The sequence below is a fragment of the Boleophthalmus pectinirostris genome, unplaced genomic scaffold (assembly GCF_026225935.1).
Source record: "Boleophthalmus pectinirostris isolate CB_2022bp ecotype Guang Dong unplaced genomic scaffold, ASM2622593v1 HiC_scaffold_11, whole genome shotgun sequence".
Lineage (NCBI taxonomy): Eukaryota > Metazoa > Chordata > Actinopteri > Gobiiformes > Gobiidae > Boleophthalmus > Boleophthalmus pectinirostris.
Window position 1 is genome coordinate 649,195 of NW_026570994.1, and position 22,895 is coordinate 672,089.

Genomic DNA, 22,895 nt, shown 5'->3' on the forward strand with positions numbered 1-22,895 from the left:
AAGATGTAATAAATCCATGTTAATGAAAGTTACGGTAAACTTTTTTAATGGAAATGTGGCTATACCTACAACAGGAATGCCACAAAACATAAATAACCAAATAAAAACTTCCTCTTGTTTGTGTAACTGTTTGATTAAGAGGTCTGACTTTGGATTTCCCTGAATTTCATGAAAATAAATGACTAATATACAGTAGGATTTCGTACAGTGATTCAGCAATTAACACCCACCCATTAACACTGCTGCGCGCTGTAACCTCATCGTTGATTACTCAGCTGATCCCACTAGTATCCAATGTGTCTCAGCTTGATCAAGTCTTCGTATTTCTCTGGTAAACGCTTAGGTTTGTAGAAGCTTTATGTGATTGCAATTCCGTCTCACACTCTATAGATTTTAAAGATTTTTTTATTGTCTTAAGAAAACCAAAATAAACGATCTTCTATGTACAGTACAGTCATTAGTTCTTTCTCAGATGGATTATGCATGTGTCATTTGGTCAAACACATGTGAGAATAACTTGTACAGGTTACAGGTTAAAGCAGCCCGGCCTGTTTTGAGCTGCCAGTACAGAACTAATATAATCATAAAGCACAATGAGTTGGCCTGGCTGACTGTAAAATACAGACTCAAGGACCGTTTATTAACTTATATTAGAAATATAATTTTAACTAAAATCCCAGAAATAATTTATCACAAATTAGTGTTTTTCTCACAATTATGAAACCCGTCAAATCCAAAATAGAAGTGGTGTACTTCCTGTGTGCAGAACCAATCAAATGCGTGGACTGTTGATTATCGAGCCATGGCTGCATGGAACACACTGAACAGCATTTTTGTTGTTTGAAAATAACAAAAAGCTATTTCAAAAAAAGTTAAAACTGTTTCTTTTTACACAATGATTAGTTACTGTTTATTTATGGTTTATTGTTTTTGATATCTGTTTTAATTGTTTATTTTTACATTTTATTTATTACTTTTCCTGAACATTGAGCTTTCATGTCTTGTTATTGTGTGTGTGTGTGTGTGTGTGTGTGTCTGTGTGTGTGTGAAGTTTATGTGTTACACAACAATTTCTATATAATAAATTTGAGGAGAGCCCAGGAAGAATAATGGGGATCTTAATAAACTAAACTAAATCTCTGTACATGTATTTGTTTTTGTTTGTCTTTCTGTTGTGGTATTGTCCTGTTGTATTTGAGAATTTACCTGTTACTGATCTATGAAAAAACCCTTTACACATCCAGCAGCACATTGTACATTTTAGAGGATATTGATGACAGTGAATCTGAGTATTTTTGATGTGTAAATAGTTTTCTGAATGTATTTTGTACCTGCTCAAGGACTGCAGACGGAAGGAGTCTTATGTTTTCTGTGCTCTGTCCTTGTTTTAAATAAATAAAATAACAATGTTTGCACCACAGACTGTATACAAATGGACATAACTAACCCGCTATCCGCCCATTCCAAATAGTAAGAGAGCATGAGGGGCACTTCTGACTCCACTGACTCTACATATTTTGACTTTACATATAAAATTGTATCTCCTCTCTCTGTACCTGCTGCTGTGAGCCTCGTCAATTTTGTCTTAAAATGTCGAGGCTATTAACCCACTCTACATGATCCTGGTGTTTTTAATTGTGCTATTTTGTCTTTTCCTTTTATTGATCTTGGCTCCAAATTCCCTCCTGTAACTGCTGCTCTCATGAGCTTCGTTTGGCTGGAAGCGGACGCTCTGGGGGGGAGTGTTCCAAGATGCAGAACCTCTTTGGGTCAGTCCTCGTTCTCCTACAGAACCATAGGCCTCTGGAACAGCCAGCCAACCAGATTTTTTTAATTCTGGGACACACCTGGGTTGGGATGGTTGTTATAAATAAAATAGTGAAAAGAGCGTGTAAGATTGTAGATTCTCATGTCAGTCTTAATCTGAGGGAGTTCTATCACTGCATTTTTTATTTATTTTTTTGAATTTTTTGCTTTATGGTCTTTTGCAAACACAGATATCTGTATTTTGGCCAAACAAATGACAATTTATGCTCCTCTTTACTGCTGGCGCAGATCAGATTAATCAAAGATTGTGATAGTCCTGTTTTAGTCCTGATTTAGACCTGATGTAATCTTGGTTTAGTCTTAGTTTACTCCTGGTTTAGTTCTGGTTTAGACCTGATGTAGTCTGGTTTAGTCTTAAATGAATCCTGATTTAGACCTGATTTATACCTGATGTAATCTTGGTTTAAATTTAGTTTAGTCCTGGTTTAGACCTGGTATAGTCCTGGTTTAATCTTAGTTCACTCCTGGTTTAGTTCTGGTTTAGACCTGATGTAGTCCTGGTTTAGTCTTCGATTAATCCTGATTTAGACCTGATGTAATCTTGGTTTAATCTTAGTTTAGTCCTGGTTTTGACCTGGTTTTGACCTGATATAGTCATGATTTAGTCCTAGTTTAATCCTGGTTAAGACCTGATGCAGTCCTGGTTTAATCTTAGTTTACTCCTGGTTTAGTTCTGGTTAAGACCTGATGTAGTCCTGGTTTAGTCTTAGATTAATCCTGATTTAGACCTGGTTTATACCTGATGTAATCTTGGTTTAATCTTAGTTTAGTCCTGGTTTTGACCTGATATAGTCATGAATTAATCTTAGTTAAATCCTGTTTTCGACCCGATGTAATCCTGGTTCAGTCTTAGTTTAGTCTTAGTTTAGATCAGATTGTTCCAAAATAGAGACATGTGGGACATTTCTTGTATAAAACTGGGACAAATCAGTGGTTTTGTATAAATGTGTTGGGACAGGAGACACAGGCTCGAATCTGGGACTGTCCCGGGTCAACAGGAACATGTGGACACCCTGCTGTGTGTGTAAGTGTCTAATCATTGACCAGAGAACACAGGTGACGTCAGTTCAAAAAATAAAGTTTAATGTTTATGTGCAGTATAACAAATAAAATATATTAGTGTTTAAAAAAACAGGTGCATAACTAGATAAAGCCTAATCTATCACTTTACAATGGACAAGAACATGTGGTCAGCTCCTGCACGTTTACCCACACCAGTATGATGTTGTGCCGTCGCTGTGCAGCCTTACACGGTGCTGTTGTGCTAAAAGTGAAAGTGAAAGTTTGGGACCGCACACAGAGTTAGTATGAACATAAATATTGCATTGGTCTTTACACTGACGCACTGTCTAAAGGGCCACAGAGGAGTCACAGGGAAGGGCCACGACCAAAACACACCATACAAGAATAAAAGATCACTTTAAAGAGCATGTTAAAGCTTTGCCTGGAATGTCCCACAGTATGGCATTAAAAATAAAGTTTTAATCTTAGTTTAGTTCTGTTTTAGACCTGGTTTCAACCTGATGTCTTATTTAGTCCTGGATTAGATCTGATGTAGTCCTGGTTTAATCTTAATTTAGTCCTGGTTTAGACTTGATGAAGTCCTTAGTTTAGTCCTGGTTTAGACCTGGTTTAGTCCTGGTTTAGTCCTGGTTTAGTCCTGGTTTAGTCCTGGTTTAGTCCTGGTTTAGACCTAGTTTAGTCCTGGTTTAGTCCTGGTTTAGACCTAGTTTAGTCCTGGTTTAGACCTAGTTTAGACCTGGTATAGCCTTGTTTTTTTCTTGCTGTAAAAACATCTGTATTTGAACAATTGCCAGATCATTAAGTCAGGTGTTCTAAGCCTGAGTAAATAGAATGGGTTGTGTGAGGAAGGGCATATGGTCTAAAATTTCTGATACGCTGTAAGTAAAATATAGTTTTGTCAGTTTGGTTACCCTGTCCTGGGGGACCAAATTTAAGCTTAAATTCTACATAAATCAGTTGATAGGACGTCATAGAACTGTGCTCAGACTCTTACTCGAATTACATGTAAATTCATTTTGGTCATTTCAAAAAATTTGAACAAAAAAGTTATTCTTGTTATTCTTGTAGGGTCCGTTGTCCGTGTGGCCCTGAAGTGCTGTCCTGAAGAAAACATTTTACATTTTATACACTTTTGACAAATTTACACAGAATGAACACAGAAATATGAATGCACATTAAAACATCCAAAACACATTTTTACACATGAGTCCACGCTTCAGGAGCTAAGGCTATTCTCACGTCAGAATTATGCAATATTGTTAAGACATTTTACTCCATACGCATATTATTATTATTCATGTTTTTGCTCTACACTTAAACACTGTATTGACACCATAATCTATTGACACTGTGGAGAGATTAGGCTAGCACTATTTTAGCACGATATTTACACAAGTATTTTCAACGTGTCTGCCGTTTCAACACTTTTTTCCAGTCAAAGTGGTTTATCATCACATAAACCGCCGTAAAAATACAAGACACAACAGGATCATAACACGGTTCAGATGCAGACTGGATGCAGGGACTGAAACATATCTCAAATTTTAAATTATTCTAATATTTCTTATTAAAAATCATATGCCCAACACTGAATTTAGAGTCCACACTTCAGTCTGAATGGTCAGGAATGGTAGGTCAAAAAGTCTATTGAATCATCAAGTTATTTTTGAGTATTTGTTTACTAAAATGTGTTGCATAATAAAAAGTGTATTTTTCAGGGATGTAACAATAACCAAATATCATGATACAGTATCGTCAAAAGTCTCATAGTAATATCATGGGCTGTCACAATATATCCAATCACAAGTTTCTTTGCTTTAATGCAGTTTTTTTTTAGTAGCAGCAGCTTATGAACACTGGGAACTACATATCCCATGATTCATTTCAGTGCAGGCAACATGAAGAAACATGTTTTTTACTTGAATTACTTGTATTTTAAAAGCAAAAAATGTTCCATCTACAATTATATCAGTCTCTTCAAAATATCACATTAAATATCGTACTGTGACATGTGTATCGTGATAATATCGTATCGAGAAATCTGGATATCGTTACATCCCTAGTATTTTTATTATGCAATATAGATTTTTTTTTTTATATTTAACCTAATTTTTTGTCACATACTCTTAATTTTCCAAAATTTTGAGAAGTGTTGCAGTTACTTTTTCTGAAATGATATTATCAGGGTTCCCACTCTTTTTCACTGACATTAGTTGATTGAATTGATCAGACTTGTATGTATGTTAAATGTATGATTATAGTTTTTGAACATTCAAAATCCTGTCAGTGCATTTATTGTTGTCTCTTTTAAACAAAAGACACAGATGTTTAGAAATAATCAGAAAAGCCTCATGAGAACTTAACTGTTGTAACTTAACTGTACTTAGCTGTAGTTGCGTGAAAGAGATACAAAAATTCCATGACTTTTCCAAAACTTTCATTAAACTTGCAAAATTCCATGACTTTTTCAGGCCTGGAAAATGCCATTTTCAATTTCCATCACTTTTCCAGGATTTCCATGACCCTGGGAACCCTGACATAATGATTTATTATACCTTTTATTCACATTTGACAGTCAGCAAATTGTCGTTGGATTTTTGTCTCAAATGTGTAATAATGGATGAAGTCAATGTACTTTCTTGATGATTCAAAAAGTTCAAGAACAATTAATATTAGCAGTTAGTCATTCCTTTTAATATTGTTAATGTAATTTTGTTATGATGAAATATGATTCAGCCCCTGCATCGCCGTTTGCTTTGTGATTTGAACAGTTACAAAAAGACCTGTAGATATAATACACACACACACACTATGGTCAACAGCACTAACAACATGCAGTGAGCAGACAGGGACGGGTGGCGCGCACACACCTCCGAGTGCTCCACGTTTTGGCAAATTTAAATAAGACATAAAGAAAATAAAAATAAATGCTATTTCTGAGGCATCGCTGGTTGTTAAGGCTCTCCTGTGGCTGTGCTTAGTATCTACTGAGGGTCTAGAGCTGCATATGGTCAGGGAGGAACCGGGTCAGGGAGGAACCGGGCCAGGGAGGAACCGGGGGGCAAGGCAGAGGTGACGGGGCACAGGATCAGGGGAGGGGTTTATGTGTGAGGGGGTGGGGCCAGGGAGGCACTATGTGGAGTCTTCCGGTTCTGATTTGATGGTCTTTTTCTCGGTGGGGCCCGGTCCACGCTGCGTCGTGCCGTTTTCTGAAAACAGAAACAAAAAGGGTTAAGGTGGATAAGAATAAAAACATTAAAGCAGGTTTACTGATTTTAAACTGAAATGACAGACCTAAACTTATAAACTGTATATTCATTTGTAGAATTGGTCACCATATTATTGCATTCTATTTTAAACTGTCTAATAAAAGTTGAATTGTGAACTTTGCGGCAACATACTATTTTGGTCATATTGTCATAACAAGATTCAGTAATTCTCTGTTTGATGCAGCTTTGACCTCTTGAACACAGATACTTTTTTCCCCTCCCACTTCTCCTGTTGTTGAACCTTTGTACGGAGTGACAGCTGGATTTAACCAAGTGTGACGTGTGAACTTTTACAAGAAGCAGATGATTATTTACATCTATTTACATCTTACAAGGTAAAGGGCCGTTAAACCTCCTCCTGAAGCTTTACTCTGCCCCTAAGCAAAATCTGAAAAATCCTCCAGAGGGCGGTGCCTGGGGGGTTGGGGGGAGCGGGTGTGGGATGGGCTTTGATTGACAGTCTGGACTGGATTGGCACTCTGAACTTTGAAACAGAGCAGACATTTGTGCTCAGATCACCCAGACCCTTTTCTCCACACGGTGGGACATGGAGGTGCCCAGCGGCGCCAGGTAGGGGGCGGGGCTGAGAGAGGCTCCTCACGTCCCACCCATAGACACTAGTGGCTGCGCTCGTCACGTAACAGCCTGTATCTGACTCATCGGCGCCGTGAGTCCAACATGAACATTCTAATATCCTGGCTGTAGCTGATCCTAAAGAGGCTGATACAGACACGACTTTGACCAAATATGCATGAAAATGTCAAAATAAGGCCAGGGATAGAGATACACTTCTATTTTAGGCCTATTTACACAGAGAATCAGTAGAAAAAAGTGATTTTGGTGTTTAGTGGCCCTTTAATATAAAATCACTTTTTTTTTTTACCATATTGCCCACTCCTGCACTGATTCTTGCACAATTTTTGTTCTGGCACATTTTTGGTAGATTATGTCAAGAAAAACACATAAAGCAATAATGTAATAAGACTAGTTTTCACTGGCCAGAGTGTGTCAGTGTAACTCTTACGTCGTTATCTCAGTGTTTCTCAAACTCAGTCTCCTTGAGGTTTACACAAGACGCCTCTGCTGTTCAAGTGTTTCTTTTAATTTATTTTTTTTACATCTTGTTTAGAATTTTACTAACAAGGTTTGAGTCATATATAGAACTTGATTTTTGCCTAACAAATACCTGAATGAATCCTCTGAAGGGCTGGTTTTATATGTTGGTGTTGGTGGTCAAGATCCTTGGGTATAAATGAAAAGAGAAGCACTGATCTGTCTCAGATCCATTGTAGTGCATGTGTCTACTGCACAGAAAGCCCATTTAGTGTGGTCCCTGTGCGAGCCCACCCACCTGCTGCTGGAGCCTTGGCCTCCTCTGTGCTGTGACTGTTACTGTTGGTGTTACTGTTGGTACTGTTGTTGTTGTTGTTGTTGTTGTTGTGGTTGTGGTGGCGCTTGAGTTCGTTGGCGAGCTGCTTCCCCAGAGGCAGCTCCCCCTCGGCCATGCTCTGACTGACCACGCGCAGGTTCATGGGACGCTCATCTGCATCCAAACAAACAGTTCACATTAAAACAAGAACCACAGTTACACACTCTACTGTGTTTCATTTTAAACTGCTTGGCATCATTTTGGTTTCATACAGAAGTTACACACAATACAAACATTTAACATACAGTGACCAGATTTTCAAAATAAAAAACTGGGACATCCCTGTTTTGTGGTGGTTGGTAATAATGAAATTGTGAAACAAGTGTGTAGTTAAGGAGAATTGTTCTGCACTCAGTTTGCATTCACGACTAAAATGTGAGTCAGTATAGTCACATTTTCTTTATGTTTTGGTCGTTTTTAAGCAGCCTTTATGTATTTTGGGACAATGACAAGTTTTGCCTCTTTTTACTATCAGCAGGGATCAAAAAAAGACATATCTTGTATAAAACTGGGACAAATTAATGGTTTTGTATTAATGTGCTGGTACAGGGGACACAGGCTCAAAACTGAGACTGTTCCAGGTAAACAGAGACATCTTTTCACACTGCATATAAAACAATTAAAAGTCTAAAGCATTAAAGGTGCAGTACCTGATTTTTACTGTCTTAAAATGTGAAAAACAATACTAGTTCATTCAGAGTTATGTCTCATCTTACGCATTCCGAGCATCTTAATGATTCACCATGATGAATCTGAAGACTTTCTCATAGTCGGACAAATAAAACGCTCTATAATTAGCTGCAGACAGTACACAGCTGACTTCTTCTGACCTCAAGAGCAGCTTATACAACATATCTGTACTGGGGGAAGTTCAATTCTGCTCAAACACATGGCACAAATTGGACACAGGCACTTCAAGGTACAATTTAAAGCTTAGTTAACAAACAAAACTGCTAAACTTAGTCTTATATCTTGGAACCAGGCACTTCTACTATAACTGCTCCTACTGCTATTGCACCCATGTATCACTACGCTGCTCCACTGAGGTTAAAAACTCCTACATCATCAGATCTAGAGTGACCAGACGTCCCTGTTGACCCGGGACAGTCCCAGTTTGAGCCTGTGTCTCCTGTCCCAACAGATTTAAACAAAAGCAGTGATTTGTCCCAGTTTTATACAAGAAATGTCCCAGGTGTCTCTATTTTTAACAATTTGATCTAAACCAGGATTAAACTAAGACTAAACCAGGACTATATCACGTCTAAACCAGGTCTAAACCAGGTCTAAACCAGAACTAAATTAAGATTAAACCAGGACTATATCAGGTCTAAACCAGGATTAAACTAAGAGTAAACAAGGACTATATCAGGCCTATATCAGGTCTAAACCAGGTCTAAACCAATACTAAACCAGGTCTAAACCAGGTGTAAATCAGGTCTAAACCAGGTCTAAACCAGGACAAAACTAAGACTAAACCAGGACAAAACTAAGACTAAACCAGGACTATCAGGTCTAAACCAGGACTAAAACAGGACTAAACTAAGATTAAACCAGGACTAAAACAGGACTATCACAAGTTTTGACTAATCTCATCCCTGCCAACAGTAAAGAGGAGCATAAATTGTCATTTGTTTTGCCAAAATACACAAAAGTTACAGAAATGTTCTTTACACCAGTCAGCCCAACCCCGGTGTGTCCCTGTTTTGAATTGTGATCATCTTGTCACCATAATCGTCTCATTATACTAATCTGATTGTTTGAGCTCTTAAATACATGAGGTTGTTCCCTGAAGCTAAAACAGGCAAAGTTTGATGCTTCAACTTCTACTTCACACTCCCACTGTGACCAGCAGATGGCGCACTCCCAGTTTGAATATGTTATACGTGTTTTTCTCTGGACTATTGTGTTTATTTTAAGTGACTAAATAAGAATTACCAATGCGAACACGTCCAAACATGGAGATAAAATAAACTGTGTGAGAAGTGTCATCCGTCTCTGGGTTGTGTCTGAGCCTTGTTACCCCCCCTCCCACACGCACCCCTCCAGCAGCTCATTATCCTCGGCGCCCACAAATCCCACAATGCACCTGTAATTATCCCGCCCACGGTGTTTACCTGCAGCCAGTGGCCCACAGGAGCCCGCCCTCTCTCTCCTCCCACTGAATCCTCTCATACTGCAATCTCATTTTCTGTCACCAGCTACAACCGAGCGCGTTCAGTGTTCAGCGTTGAGTGTTCAATGATCAGTGTGCACCAAACAACAGTCAGTGTTTTAAACTATACTTTACATCACACAGGAGCTTTATGCGTCTTTACAGGTTCGAGGGTAACATGTTTTAACGAAGGCTACATGACACAAATATTCTATATCAAATGGTTCTATGGAAGGTGTGCAGAATTAGAATTTGAAGTCATGTCTGTGATGAGAACGTTGTGGAAAACAAGCAAAAAGGCTGGAAGAAAAAGAACAGAAACTTGTAGTGTAATCTTCCCAAACATAATATACAGTATAATGATATCGCTGCACTAGGGCTGCAGTTTATTATCATTTAAGATCATTTTCTTTGATTAATTGATTAGTTGTTTAGATTTCACTGCATGAAATTGACTTTGATAAGAAATAAGGCTAAATGTGTTAAATATTTGTTCATTTATATGTTCTCTCAATAAAATATACTGTATTATGCTGCTGAAATCATCTTGTGACTCCCAGTCTGAGAAGCCATGGCAAGATTTTATACTAAATCAGACCCAGATGAAGCTAAAATGATGGCACTTGAAAACATGTATTGTTATAGATTTTCAAAAATATAATGTGCCCCGTGTTAGAACGAGAATAAGCGAGAACTCCAAAATATAGACATTTTTGTTCAGTATCTCTCATCACTAATTATAATTTTTAGGGATGCACTGATACGATACTGGTATCAGATATCAGCGGCGAAATTGAAAAATTTGGTGTATTGGATATCCAAGATATTGGTTCAGTCAATATCCCATTTTATAAACTGGTTTAATAAGATGATTTACTGGCCAGTGTTAGCCCAAAACATCTACAAATATTACACTTGTATTTTACAAAGGTGTTCTGTAGTTATGTAGCACATCTGGATTATTTTTACTTGTGCTGCTTGAGTTTAAATGAAGCCAAAATATTGGCATCGGTATTGGGATCGGGATTGTACATCCTTAGTCACATTGAGACACATCCTCTGGTGACATTCTCAGCTGTGTGTTGTGGTAGTTTGCCGTACCCTGGTGCTCCCTGATGGGGTCTGCCGCTGCCCCGTTGCTGCTGCTGTGGTGGGGGTCGCTCAGGTACTTGAGGGCGGCGGGGGGGTCTGTGAGGTACTTGAGGGCCGCGGGGGGGATCCTCCAGTCCAGAGCCTGCAGTCTCTCCTGCACCGCCGCGTCCTGCAGAATCTCCATCTGCCGCGCGAGCAAACGCTCCAGCTGCATCTGCAACACACAGCAGTCATGTGAGCACAGAGGACACAGGGGGACGAGACAGGACACAGGGGGACGAGACAGGACACAGGGGACGAGACAGGACACAGGGGGACGAGACACGACACAATGTATGGATGTGGTGACTGAGACTGGATGTGACTAGTTTTACTTTTAGCTTGACTGGGTGAATAATTGCATCACTATACATTGTATTGTATTTTATTGGTATGTTCACCATTTATGACATCAACCTGTCCAGGGACTGAAGGTGGAAATGAGCAATTTTGCTCTAACCTAGCACAAGCAAATGACTTCTTTGTGTAGCTCAATGTTTTTATGTGCATTGTCCCTGACAAATAAACAAATAAACTAAACTAAACACACGGGGACGAGACAGAACACATGGGGATGAGACAGAACACATGGGGATGAGACAGGACACATGGGGATGAGACAGAACACATGGGGATGAGACAGGACACATGGGGATGAGACAGGACACATGGGGACTGACAGTGTGGGGAGTAATGCTGAACTCTAGATCAGAATCCCTCCATCTATGGAATCAATCCCATTTAAATTGCAGAAACAATTCAGCAAAGAAGGCATTTTTCTGACAGTTTAAACACTGAATCAACAAAATCAAGGTGTTGGCATTATTTTTATGTGTCAGTCATAACTGTAGTATAATTTCAGGTTTTGACCTATGGTTGCTAGGTAACATAAGTCTGCTTAGTCATAAATGCAGCTCATGTCCAACCAGGAAGAATTATTCACCAAGATTAAAAGACCTTTATTTATTTATTTATTTATTTTGTATTTTGTATTTTTTTTGGAAAAGCTTAATCTAATCTGCTTATGATAACTATGTTTTAGAGAAATGAGTATTCTAACCTGTCACATGCCTATACACTATACTATATATACTATATTCCACAGTTTAGATTTAAGATTTAGGCAATTACATCACCAGGGAGGCAAGCACATAGAACAAAGTTACACAGTGCACCTTTAACATTTGAGGTACAGTAATTAGCACATTTTTATTTATTTATTTATTTGGTTTATTTGGCAGAGACAGTGCACATTAATCAACATCTTTGACTCATTATAGACTGCTACTGTTAAAGGTGCATTGTGTAACTTTTCTGGTGGAGTGACCATCTCCATAGAGATGTTATTGCTTTGTTTGGAATGTTTCACAGTATGGCATTAAACATTTCTATCTTCATGGAGACCAGCCAGACCACGTTACAGGTCAGATCTGTGGAGAGGTGACCCCACTCACAGTCAGAATGTCTGTTTTTCGAGGTATTTTTGAGCTATAAAACCACCTGTAATTGAATAAATGTAAAGTAGAGCTGTGTAATGTCACACTGTGGAACATTTCAGGCACAGCAATGACATATCCATAGAAACAAGCAGGTGACAGACCAATCATTTGGATAATTCTTGTTGAAATAATCTCAAAGTTTCACAGAATGTATAAAAACAGATAAAGATTTTATATGTAATGTTTTATTTTTGTTGAGCCGTTCACTCACAAAGAGAAGTCATTTTACGTCTTGAATCTGCTGCACACACTCACCCAAGCTTCAATACAACATTTGAAAAAACTTCACCACCTGGCAAACAAAGTCCCAACTAAACTTATGATGTTCAACACCTAAACTGTTCAATTTCACTGAGCTGGACTTAGTAGTTTTCAAGAGAAGTGCTTTTAAAATGCACTGTGTATGTTTCCTGCAGCTTAGTTGATTTAAAATGTTAAATTGAGAAAAAGGTTTTAGTGCTGTGGTTTTGCTGGGTGACATTTACAGTCTGTCACGGTAATTACACATGTCCTATAGAGGGCGTCTCTAGTTATTTAGTAAGTAACCCGTGAGCCAATTCTTCCATACTGTACTCAATGCCACACCAACCCGACAACAGTGTCTGTGTTGGATTACCCAGGATGCACCAGCACACATACACACAGACACACACATTTGAGTATAATGGTTGATCATAAAGCCTCCTCCTCCCACGCTGGATCTAATGAGGAACATGGAAACTAATAAAGACAGAGGCTGACAGCAGACTGGGCCTTCCAGTACATGTAAATAAACATACTCGCATCATGAATACTTCTGGGAACCACACGGGGAAACAGTATTCATGAGTGTGGTACTATATCAGCAATATGGACAAAATAAAAGCTCATTTACAGATGACTACAGCAAAGTGAGTTTTTTACATATTATTCCTGTTCTAATGAGTTCCTGTTCTTCATACATGTTGGGGCAGAAGAGGGTAGTATAGGTGAAGTGTCTTGCCCAAGGACACAAGAGAGTTGGGGTTGGTGAGCAAGCACTTCACCAATTTCATGACAGGTGAAATAGGTGAAATAGGTGAAATAGGTTCGGTGACACACCAGCAAACAAGCTCCATAATTATCTTTACTAAACGTCTGGCTTTTCAGACATTTCTAACAGTAAAGCCTCGCCAACATTAAAGAGCATTAAAGGGTCGATGTGTAGAAGCTGTACCACAGTTTGAGAATCACAAGACTTCTACCAACGCATTACAATGACCACGTTTACATGATTTTTTTATTTTATTCCAAATGAATGGTTCTGAATTAAATAATTCGAAATTAAAATATTCTCCTTCAAATTTACGTAGAAATAATAATTCTGAATTGAGGTTTCCATGCAAAACTCATCTTTATTTAATTCCTCTCAGCGTCTGGGAGTGGGGAAGGTTCTGATTGGACAAAGACACTAACGTATTTACATCAACTGGAAGAAAAAACACACTTCAGCTGCAACCGGCTTTTCTGTCATCTCGGTTTGTCGTTACGCCACAGACACAAACATGATCTAAACTTTTTACTGCAGATGTTTCTACGATAATAAAACTGAGTGTGAGGCTGCTCTACCTCAGCGCACTCCTGCATCCCACTCACAAATCCAAAGAGACGTGGATGACGTTCGGATCGCGTCAGAAGGGCGACACAACGAGCGTGCGCCAAAACGCCCGCATTATTTTTAACAAGAATAAATGTGGAACATGATCGAGGGATACATAAATTTGGCTTTAAAATCTCAATAAACCACCACTTACTTCAGAATTAAGTTGAATTCCAAATAATCATTTTCATTCGGAACAAAGTGTTTGCATGGACTTTTTAAAGTGGAATTAATTTTTATTCAGAATTAAATTATTTTTATTCTGAATTAAAACTCTCATGTAAACGTGGCTGTTTATAATATATATAAACATTCAACTTTTAACTTGATTTCTCTCATCAAAACAGGAAATAGACTACACAGACTTTTAACTACACATAGCTATGACATAATAAAACAAATGTATGTCCCCTCTAACACAAAAGTGCACATGTGACCTTTAAATGACCTCTAAATATGTGACTGTATCTCGTGAGTTACCTGTAAATTGCGTCCCACAGTCTCCTCTCCTTTGGACTTGGCACAGGCCAACTGCTCCCTCAGCATCTCCTGCCTCATGTGGATCGCCTGCAGAGCCTCCTGGAGGTCGAAGAAGTTTTCCTCTGTTTTGATTCTTTTCGGAGACGGTTCGTCTCTGTCCCCACATCGAGATCTGCACATGAGCAGAAACATAAATATAAACGAGCGCAGCGGAAGTTAAAATAAATACACAGACATAACACAGCCAACAGTGACTGAAGCAGCAGAATGACCAGCCCCCTCATCCTCTCCACTGCTGGTGTCGACGCTCCAAATTATTCACTGGACAAACTAAGACCCTGCCCCTCCATGTTTGAGCCTCTCCTTGTGGTAGAGATTAGGACTGGTATCATTCACAAGTTGCCAATACCACGATACATAGACCACGATACGATACATATCTTGATATAGTGAGCTTACGATATGACATGATTCACTACAATACATTTCAAATCGATTCAATACTGTTCAATAAAAACAAAGGCTAAATCATGTCTGTGATACTAAAAGTCTTTGTTAAACCACTTCTTGTGCAAAGTTCATATGAAACACAAACATTTTAATCATCAAAACAGTGAAAATGTCAAATGTGTTGCAAAAATGTGTTTCCTTCCATTAAACAAGCAACAAAAGTGTGGCTCTGTATCTAGGGCTGTGCAAAAATATTGAAATATTGATATATCGTATCGTTTAATGTGATGATACAGTATCCATATCGTGGGCTGCTGTATCGATATATCGCCATGATTTTTTGGTGTATTTTACTCAATTATTTTGTTACAGCTACAGTTTTGTTGTTTGTTCAGAGGAAGGAAACTCGTTTATGTGACACATTTGACATTTTCACTGTTTTGATGATTTAAATGTTTGTGTTTCATATGAACTTTACACAAGAAGTGGTTTAACAAAGATTTTTAGTATCATCATTTAGTATCATGATTTTATTTTTATTGAACTGTATCAAATCGAATATATCGTATTGAATCAAAAGTGTGTTGAGATATGTGTCGTATCGTGGTCTGTGTATCAAGGTACGTATCGTATCAGCAACTTCTTAATGATACCAGCCCTAACTGTAACATAATCATTTACAAAAATACACCAAAAATACTCTTGCCGATATATGGATACAGCAGACCATGATATCGATACTGTATCATCAGATTCATCACATTAAACAATATCAACGATATATTTATATTTCAATATTTGTGCACACCCCTGGTCGTGATGTCTTACTTGCTGGTGCGGTAGGTGTACTTGTAGGTGACCTCTCTGGAGATCTGTCGGGCCAGTCCAAACAGCTCGTCCCGGCGCGTCAGCAGAGCCATGTCCCTCATACAGAGCTGGGCCGCCGCCTCGTTCACCGTCAACTGCACACAACAACAATACAGCTCTGATTCGTCATGGTGATACCACTGAAGATACACGAGGTTCAAAGAAGACTGTGATTCAGCTGCGAGTATCCATATTAGTAAAAGACACACTGTGCTGAAGGTCATTTAAGTTCTAAAATGACCAGAGTGAATCTACAGATGTATGGACACAGTTGAGTTGTTCTTTGCTCACCTCGTGGAGTGTCAGGTGTTTCCCATCCCTCCTCTTTGAGTCGAATCGCCCGTAGATGGCGCTGTACTTGCGTATCTCCTCCTCCCTGCGCGGGTCTTCCTCGTTCATGTCAAAGATGTGTCCGATCATCTTGGCTAGTTTCTTGTTGGTCTTGAGCTGCTCTTTGACCTCGCTAATGTCACTTTTGGGCAGTCCTGGGGCCATCCTCTCCACACACTCCAGAACTGACTGCACGGCAGCGGCGTCCAGAGCCTCCAGCCCCTCCCTGGGCGAGGACGGGGAGCCCAGGTCGGACGGGGACAGGCTGTGCTCACTGTCGTTACTGTGGCCCGACCAGAAGCGCGCCTCACTGCCACCCTGCAGGGGAGAGGCGGACACCTTCTCCCGGGTGACCTCCAGCTTCCCGGGGTCGGCGCAGGGCAGGGCTTTGGGCATCTTGGCGCTCCCGGGGCGGTCTTGAGCGGGGAGCAGGCCGGGGGAGCCCTCCGGGAGCTTGTACACGGGGATACTGCACACGGGCAGAGAGGTGAGCGGCTGGTTGAACACCGCGGGGTTAGTGACCCAGTCCCTCAGGGCCTTCTGTAGCCGGCGCACGTGCAGAGGTTTACTGGCCATGCCCACGAGAGCCATGATCTCCAAGAACTCCTCCTCACCCGCCTCACACAGCTGCTGCACGTCGTCGCCACCCTGCTGGATGAACGCCTCGTAGTAGTACAGCAGGTTGGCCCTCTGCAGGATCCGGTAGAGCTGCAGCTCCCCCAGTGTCCGGGGCAACACCGCCGCCATACCTGAGGACGAACACAAGTTAGACACACCCAAGGAGGGTAATATGTTACACCTGAGGAGGATCACATGTTAGCCACACCTCAAGAGAATAACATGTTACATTTTGGGAGGACAACATGTTGGCTACACCTGAGTTGGACAACATGTTGGCTACACTTGAGTTGGACAACATGTTGGCTACAGTTCAGGAAAACATCATGTAAACCAAACCTGAGGATGTTAGCTACTTGAGGAAGACGACAGCATGTTTAGGGTGACCAAATTTTCTAAATAAAAAACTGGGACACCCCTGTTTTGTGGTTGGTAATAATACAATTGTGAAACGAGTGTGAAATTAAGGAAAACTGCTCTGCACTAATGTGAGTCAGTATAATCACATTTTCTTTGTGTTTTTGTTGTTTTTAAGCAGATTTTCTGTATTTTCGTGAAACAAATGACAGTTTATGTCTTTACTGTTGGCAGGATCAGATTGGTCCAAAATATGGACACCTAGGACATTTTTTGTATAAAACTGGGACAAATCAGTGGTTTAGTATAAATGTGCTGGGACAGGGGACACAGGGTCAAAACTGGGACTGTCCCGGGTAAACAGGGACGTCTGGACACACTATGACAGCATGTTAGCTGTAGACAACTGAAGAAGACTCCATATAAGCTCACTATACTTAAGGAGGACATTTGAACTAAAGAATAGGTAACAGTAGTACACAAAATAAATGATAGTAAGTGTCAAAGCTCGTACCAGTTCAGGTTAGTGTTGTTTCCTGCCTATAGCTCGATTCAAATTGTAAAACGATTCCTGCGTTGTCTCGTCACATTAAGCACTTAAGTCTATTATGGATGTAGAATTATGGCCTAACAAATGAGGCTTTTCCTGCACTAAGTCCGACTGCACACAATAGTATTACACTGTATTAATCATTTTCACAATTGGAAGCAAACGCGGGTATTGGCATCCCCTTTGTTATTTCAATTGACAATAGAGTTGGAAGCGGTCGGACCACAGACAGATGGAGTTGGGGTATTTTGGTGCGCGCACATATTTAGCTGCTTTAATAACCACGAGATAAACTGCTCTCATATCTCACTCTGTCCTTCAGACTGCTCAGATGTTCCCGTGACCTTTGACCCACGTTCCACGCTGAGAACCACATGGATGCTAACAGAGGGATGCTTTATATATCATCTTATTTTTTGGACTTTCTTACCAATACCGCGACTACAATTACATTTGCTTTGGCTAGTGGTACTACTACTTTCTATCCTGCTACAGTACAATGACTACAATTATCAATACTTCAAATAATTTCAAATAATTTCCCTGGTGGACCAATAAAGTTGACGTCTAAGTTCAGTTATCATTAAAATACTTGTAGCCTAATACTACTTCCAGGCAGAATCATGTCAAAAACTACAACCAAGCTGCAGTTAAAAATCTACTACAATATTACAATCATAGTATGACAACGAGCTCACTACTACTGTTCATCTTGATACTAATATTTCAAACTCTATTTTGATACTTAACAGACTCAATACTCTCTACTCAAATACCAAGATTCTGATGTCATTTTCTACTTTTTTAAACATTAAATGGTAGTACTTTTTTCAGGGTTCCCACGACTCTACAGTAAGGCTGTGCAATTAATCAAATTTTAATGGCAATTTCCTGTCAAACAATCTCCAAACTCATAACTGAAACGATTTTAAAGCTTAACAACATTTATTTTGGGATATTTTTATATAAATAAGAATATTTATTGTATTTTTTTATATAGAGATTGTAGAACAGCTGGATATAATTTATTTTGGATACATTTAAGTTTATTTCATGTTCAAAGCATATTTGATGCATTTTATGTTTTATACATCATAAAACTGCTCTAAGGGTCAGATTTGTAGCTTGAGTTTTTTTTCAATTTCAAAGTTTTGCATACATTATCAATATCAAAGTGTTAATGCATCATGTAACTAAAAAAATATTGTTAGAATAATCGTGATAATGATTTTTCCATAATTGAGCAGCCCTACTTTACAACACCTACATGTGTAGAACTGATAAGATTTTTAGGGCTAAATCTGAAATGTGAACTCTTTCCACTCACCTTATGGTTTGGGATTATAGTTTTTTAACATTCCAAATCCTGTCAGTGCATTTATTGTCATCTCTTTTAAACAAAAGGCGCAGACGTTTAGAAATAATAATAGCATCTTGAGAACTTAACAGAACACTGGAGTTGCGAGAAAGAGATACTAAAATTCCATGACTTTTCCAAAACTTTCATTGCATTTACAAAACTCAATGACTTTTCCAGGTCTGGAAAATGACGTGTGCAATCCCTCAGTGGTCTAGGTAGGTTCTGTAGCGCTCCATGGTAGTCTTTGTGCTTTTATACTTCTTCTGATACAGCTCATTCTAAAGTTATCCAGGAAAGGTTCATTTCTATTCTGTGAATGGGACTTGTATGTTTAGTATCAACACTTGCTCAAATGAGGATCTAGTTTTGATACTAGTTTTAGTATCTTTTAGTATCCGTTTTTCAACACTTTTGACAGTCATTAGTGAAAATGTTCTTCTATCACCTGTACTTCCACATCTACTACAGAGATGACTTTTTCTACTTCTAATCCTGCTACTGTTACTATGAAGACAACAGTACAACTGCCCTGCTGCTACGACTGAGAATATTTATAGTCCTTCAACAACTACTCAGACGACCACTCACTCTAGTATATTTGACTTCCTTATTCACAATCACAACACATTTAAAGCTGGTCCGTGCCTGTCACTTGACCCCCCTGTGCAGCGGCGGTTAAGCCCAGATCTGTGCAGTGTTCCGGGGCAGTGCGGGGGCGTTCTCTCCCTCTTTCTCTCTCCTCTGTGTCAGGAGTGGCTGGGAGCTCCAGAGCAGCAGCGGCAGCACATGCCTGTCTCCACCCAGGCTCGGTGTGTGGGCGGTGGGATCGGCTCGCCCAGAATAGAGCCTGCGCCGGGGCCGGAGGAGCGACGCAGGGGAAGTCACTCGCACAAATACTGCCTTCATACAGCACAATGGAGATTCAGGGTTCGATGGACAATATTTGAAATGAAGTGAAAAACTGACGAGTGCATATATTCACCAGTTGTGAAAATGAAAGTTAGATTTAGTATCACTTTACACTAGGATGAAAACACAGGTTAACCACTTGAGAAAGTCGTCAGTACAGTATGTATGTTTGCTGAGGTAGAATGTCACCTGCATGATTCCATGGAAACAGAATGAGTTTTATGACACTGTGTGGAATATTATAACCAAAGGGATATCATCTGTCTGTTGACAAGCAGGAGGAGGCCCTCCTTCAAGACAAATAAGAGTTTTTTATACAATAAACACAACCAAAAATGTAAAAAAAAATATGCTTTTATTTTAGACTATTCCTTGGCTACAAAGTGACTTTAAATTGCTTCTATAGACTTAAATATATAAAATCAACTTGAAGTAAAAAGAAAAAAGTTACTAACAGCTCCTAGTCAAGGATATTATCACTACAGTAACTTCAAACTAAATGTACAAATGTGTTCAGTGTAGGTCAGGTTTACTCAGTGTTTACAAAGACTGCTGAAAGTGCAAATGACTTTTTAATAGTACTACATTTTCTCTTAAATGATTATTTTATATCATAATATCATTGGTTATACATTGGGTAAATAAAACTGCTGCTGTAACCACAGATGATAGAATGTTATTGACACGAGCTTCCCAAAAAAACAAACCACATCTCTTAGTTTAAGGCCAATATCAACACTGTATTTTTTGCGTAATTCAAACACTGACGGACAAATTCTTCACTGTAACTTCACTGTAAGTCGCCTGCACAAAACATTCACCTCCTGTAGCGTCTGGTTTCATCCACTGATTCCCTTGATAACACAACATTCCCGTCACTGTACCCTGCCGTAGTTTTGAAGAATGCCCTGCACACTCACTCTCTCCAAACGCATGTGCCATTTCTAAAGTTGGGACCCCACCTTGCCAATGTGGGCGTGATGACGTCACTAAAGGTGCGTTGGGTTTCGCACCTGCTGGTGGGTGGGACAGTGGGATAGAGTTGATATGTTAGACGCAGGATATGTGTGTAAAGAGCAGAGCTGTACAGACAACTGGGACAAAGCAGAACCAGGACTGAAGGAGAATTAACTAGAACTAAACCAGGACAAAACTGGACATTATTACTGTTGATTGTAAGAGACTTATTGTCTTGTAAGGCTCAGAAACCCTTTCTCTTTTATTGATAATAACCCAAATATGAATATAATTATAGTAATGCAGAATAATATTACAATAATACAAAGCCAAAATGAAGTAAACAGATGTATATCTCTACAGTATATGAAGTTATTCATGTTTCAGATAACAGCAATACTTATAGGGGATATGTAAGTCCAAATATTACATTGATAAAACATGTGTTGTTAATAGAATGCAGGAATTACAACTTGGTCAAAAAGAACATGCACTTTAAAGCAATATATGTCAGGTCTACTACTATACACAGGGAATTTGAAGCGATATATTTCAGAACATAGCCTATTTGTGTCATTAACCATCGTAAAAGTGGCAATAGATGTAGTTTATTACATGCTCGGGCTCACTATTCAAACTTGCATCATCGTTCAAAACCATCATCGTCAAACAGTCAGATAAATACATTGAGTTTGCAGTAAATAGTTTTGGATGGACTCTCGAGGTGCATTCAGTAGCTTTCTTAGATCTCAGACTACAATGGCTTCGGTCCAACCTGCCAGTGCCCAGAGCACACGGCGAGCCTTCCCAGTGTACCGGTGTGCCTACCTGGAGAGTTCGTGCCCCCTTTAGCGCGTCCTGGCTCGGCTTGACTCGAGTCCGTTGCTCCTTTCCAAACTTCCAAGTCTTCGTGCAGCGATAAGAGTCCAACAGCGGCGAGACTGAGACGGAGCAAGTTCCTGATCAATTCTTTATTCCCCTCCGGCCGCAGACAGTCGCGCCGCTCGCCCTCATGCGCTCCGTGGAAACTTTGGCACCTGACGCAGCGTAAGAAGAACACGTCCAAATCAGAAGCCGGTGACCTTCCGTCGTCTTTCTGCGTGCATGGGGCGTGCGTGTGAATAGGAGAGTGCGTGTGTGGACGTGTGTGAGTCCTCCTCTCCAGCGCCTCTCCTCTGCACTCTCAGAGCCGTCAAGGTACACGCAGTGCGCACGCGTTTCCGCTCGCACACAAAATAAAAGCCTCACTTCAGCAGAGGCAGAGGGAGGGGCAGGGGCAGAGGGAGGGGCAGAGGCAGAGGCAGAGGGAGGGGCAGAGGCAGAGGCAGAGGGAGAAGGAGGCCTGGGGGCGGCTGCTACGGTTTTACACGGGCTGATTTTTTCTACAAGTATTGGTGGACTTTGCAGATTTGTATAAGGCTCTACTCAGGGGTCTCCATCCTTTTTTCCTCCAGTGAGCTCCTTTACAAAACCAAAATGCCACAGAGCTACAGGTTTTACCAGCCGCAAGAAACTGAGTAATCCTAAAGTAATTCTAGAAAACTGAGTGATTCTAAAAGCCAAAAGCCAAAGCCTTAGACAGGAACAGTTAGAGGTCTATATGAAACATACACCATCAGAGGCGGCGCTATCATTAGGCAAAAGCAGGCGGCTGCTTAGGGCCCCCAAACCTGGAGGGGCCCCCAACTAATTGTCCTCAGTGCCACTAGTGGTCGAGGCCTCAGAGCATTTTGATTTTCTCTCAATATGACATGAGATGAGAGTAGTTTACTTTTAAACAATAATCATCAGAAAAATAATAATCATCATATGTAATGAAATTGAATGAAATACAATCAAATAAAATATTGTCCAACTTTAACTGTACTGTGCTTTTAACTGAACGTTTTAATAGTATTTAACTTGATTATGGTGTTGTAATGCAGGGGTCACCAAACTAAGGCCTGCGGGCTGACTCTGGCCCTCCACTCCCCTTTGCCCGGCCCCCAGCCCCCATGCCCCCAACACTTGAACTGGCCCTATGAGACAATCCTCAAAAGTGTCATGGCCTATTTTTATTTTTTTTAATT

At 39.9% G+C, this 22,895-nt stretch overlaps 1 protein-coding gene across 1 annotated transcript; it reads right to left on the minus strand.

Moving 5' to 3' along the window:
• Positions 1-2,889: 2,889 nt before the first annotated feature.
• LOC110175629 (NGFI-A-binding protein 1-like) lies at positions 2,890-22,014 on the minus strand. The gene is made up of 7 exons (XM_055165459.1): positions 21,655-22,014; positions 16,037-16,824; positions 15,707-15,840; positions 14,429-14,600; positions 10,802-11,006; positions 7,471-7,662; positions 2,890-6,059 (listed from the first exon to the last, which is right to left on the minus strand). The coding sequence occupies exons 2-7, from the start codon at positions 16,820-16,822 to the stop codon at positions 5,983-5,985; spliced, it is 1,566 nt and encodes a 521-aa protein (XP_055021434.1). The 5' UTR covers positions 16,823-16,824; positions 21,655-22,014; the 3' UTR covers positions 2,890-5,982.
• Between the last annotated feature and the right edge of the window lie 881 nt (positions 22,015-22,895).

Coding starts and splice junctions, on each gene's coding strand:
- LOC110175629 (XM_055165459.1), bottom strand. CDS start 16,822: ATGGCGGCGGTGTTGCCCCGGACACTGGGGGAGCTGCAGCTCTACCGG. Junction 14,601..15,706: donor TACACCTACCGCACCAGCAA/GTAAGACATCAC, acceptor GCTCATGTGCAG/ATCTCGATGTGGGGACAGAG. Junction 11,007..14,428: donor CTGTGGGACGCAATTTACAG/GTAACTCACGAG, acceptor TGTGTGTTGCAG/ATGCAGCTGGAGCGTTTGCT.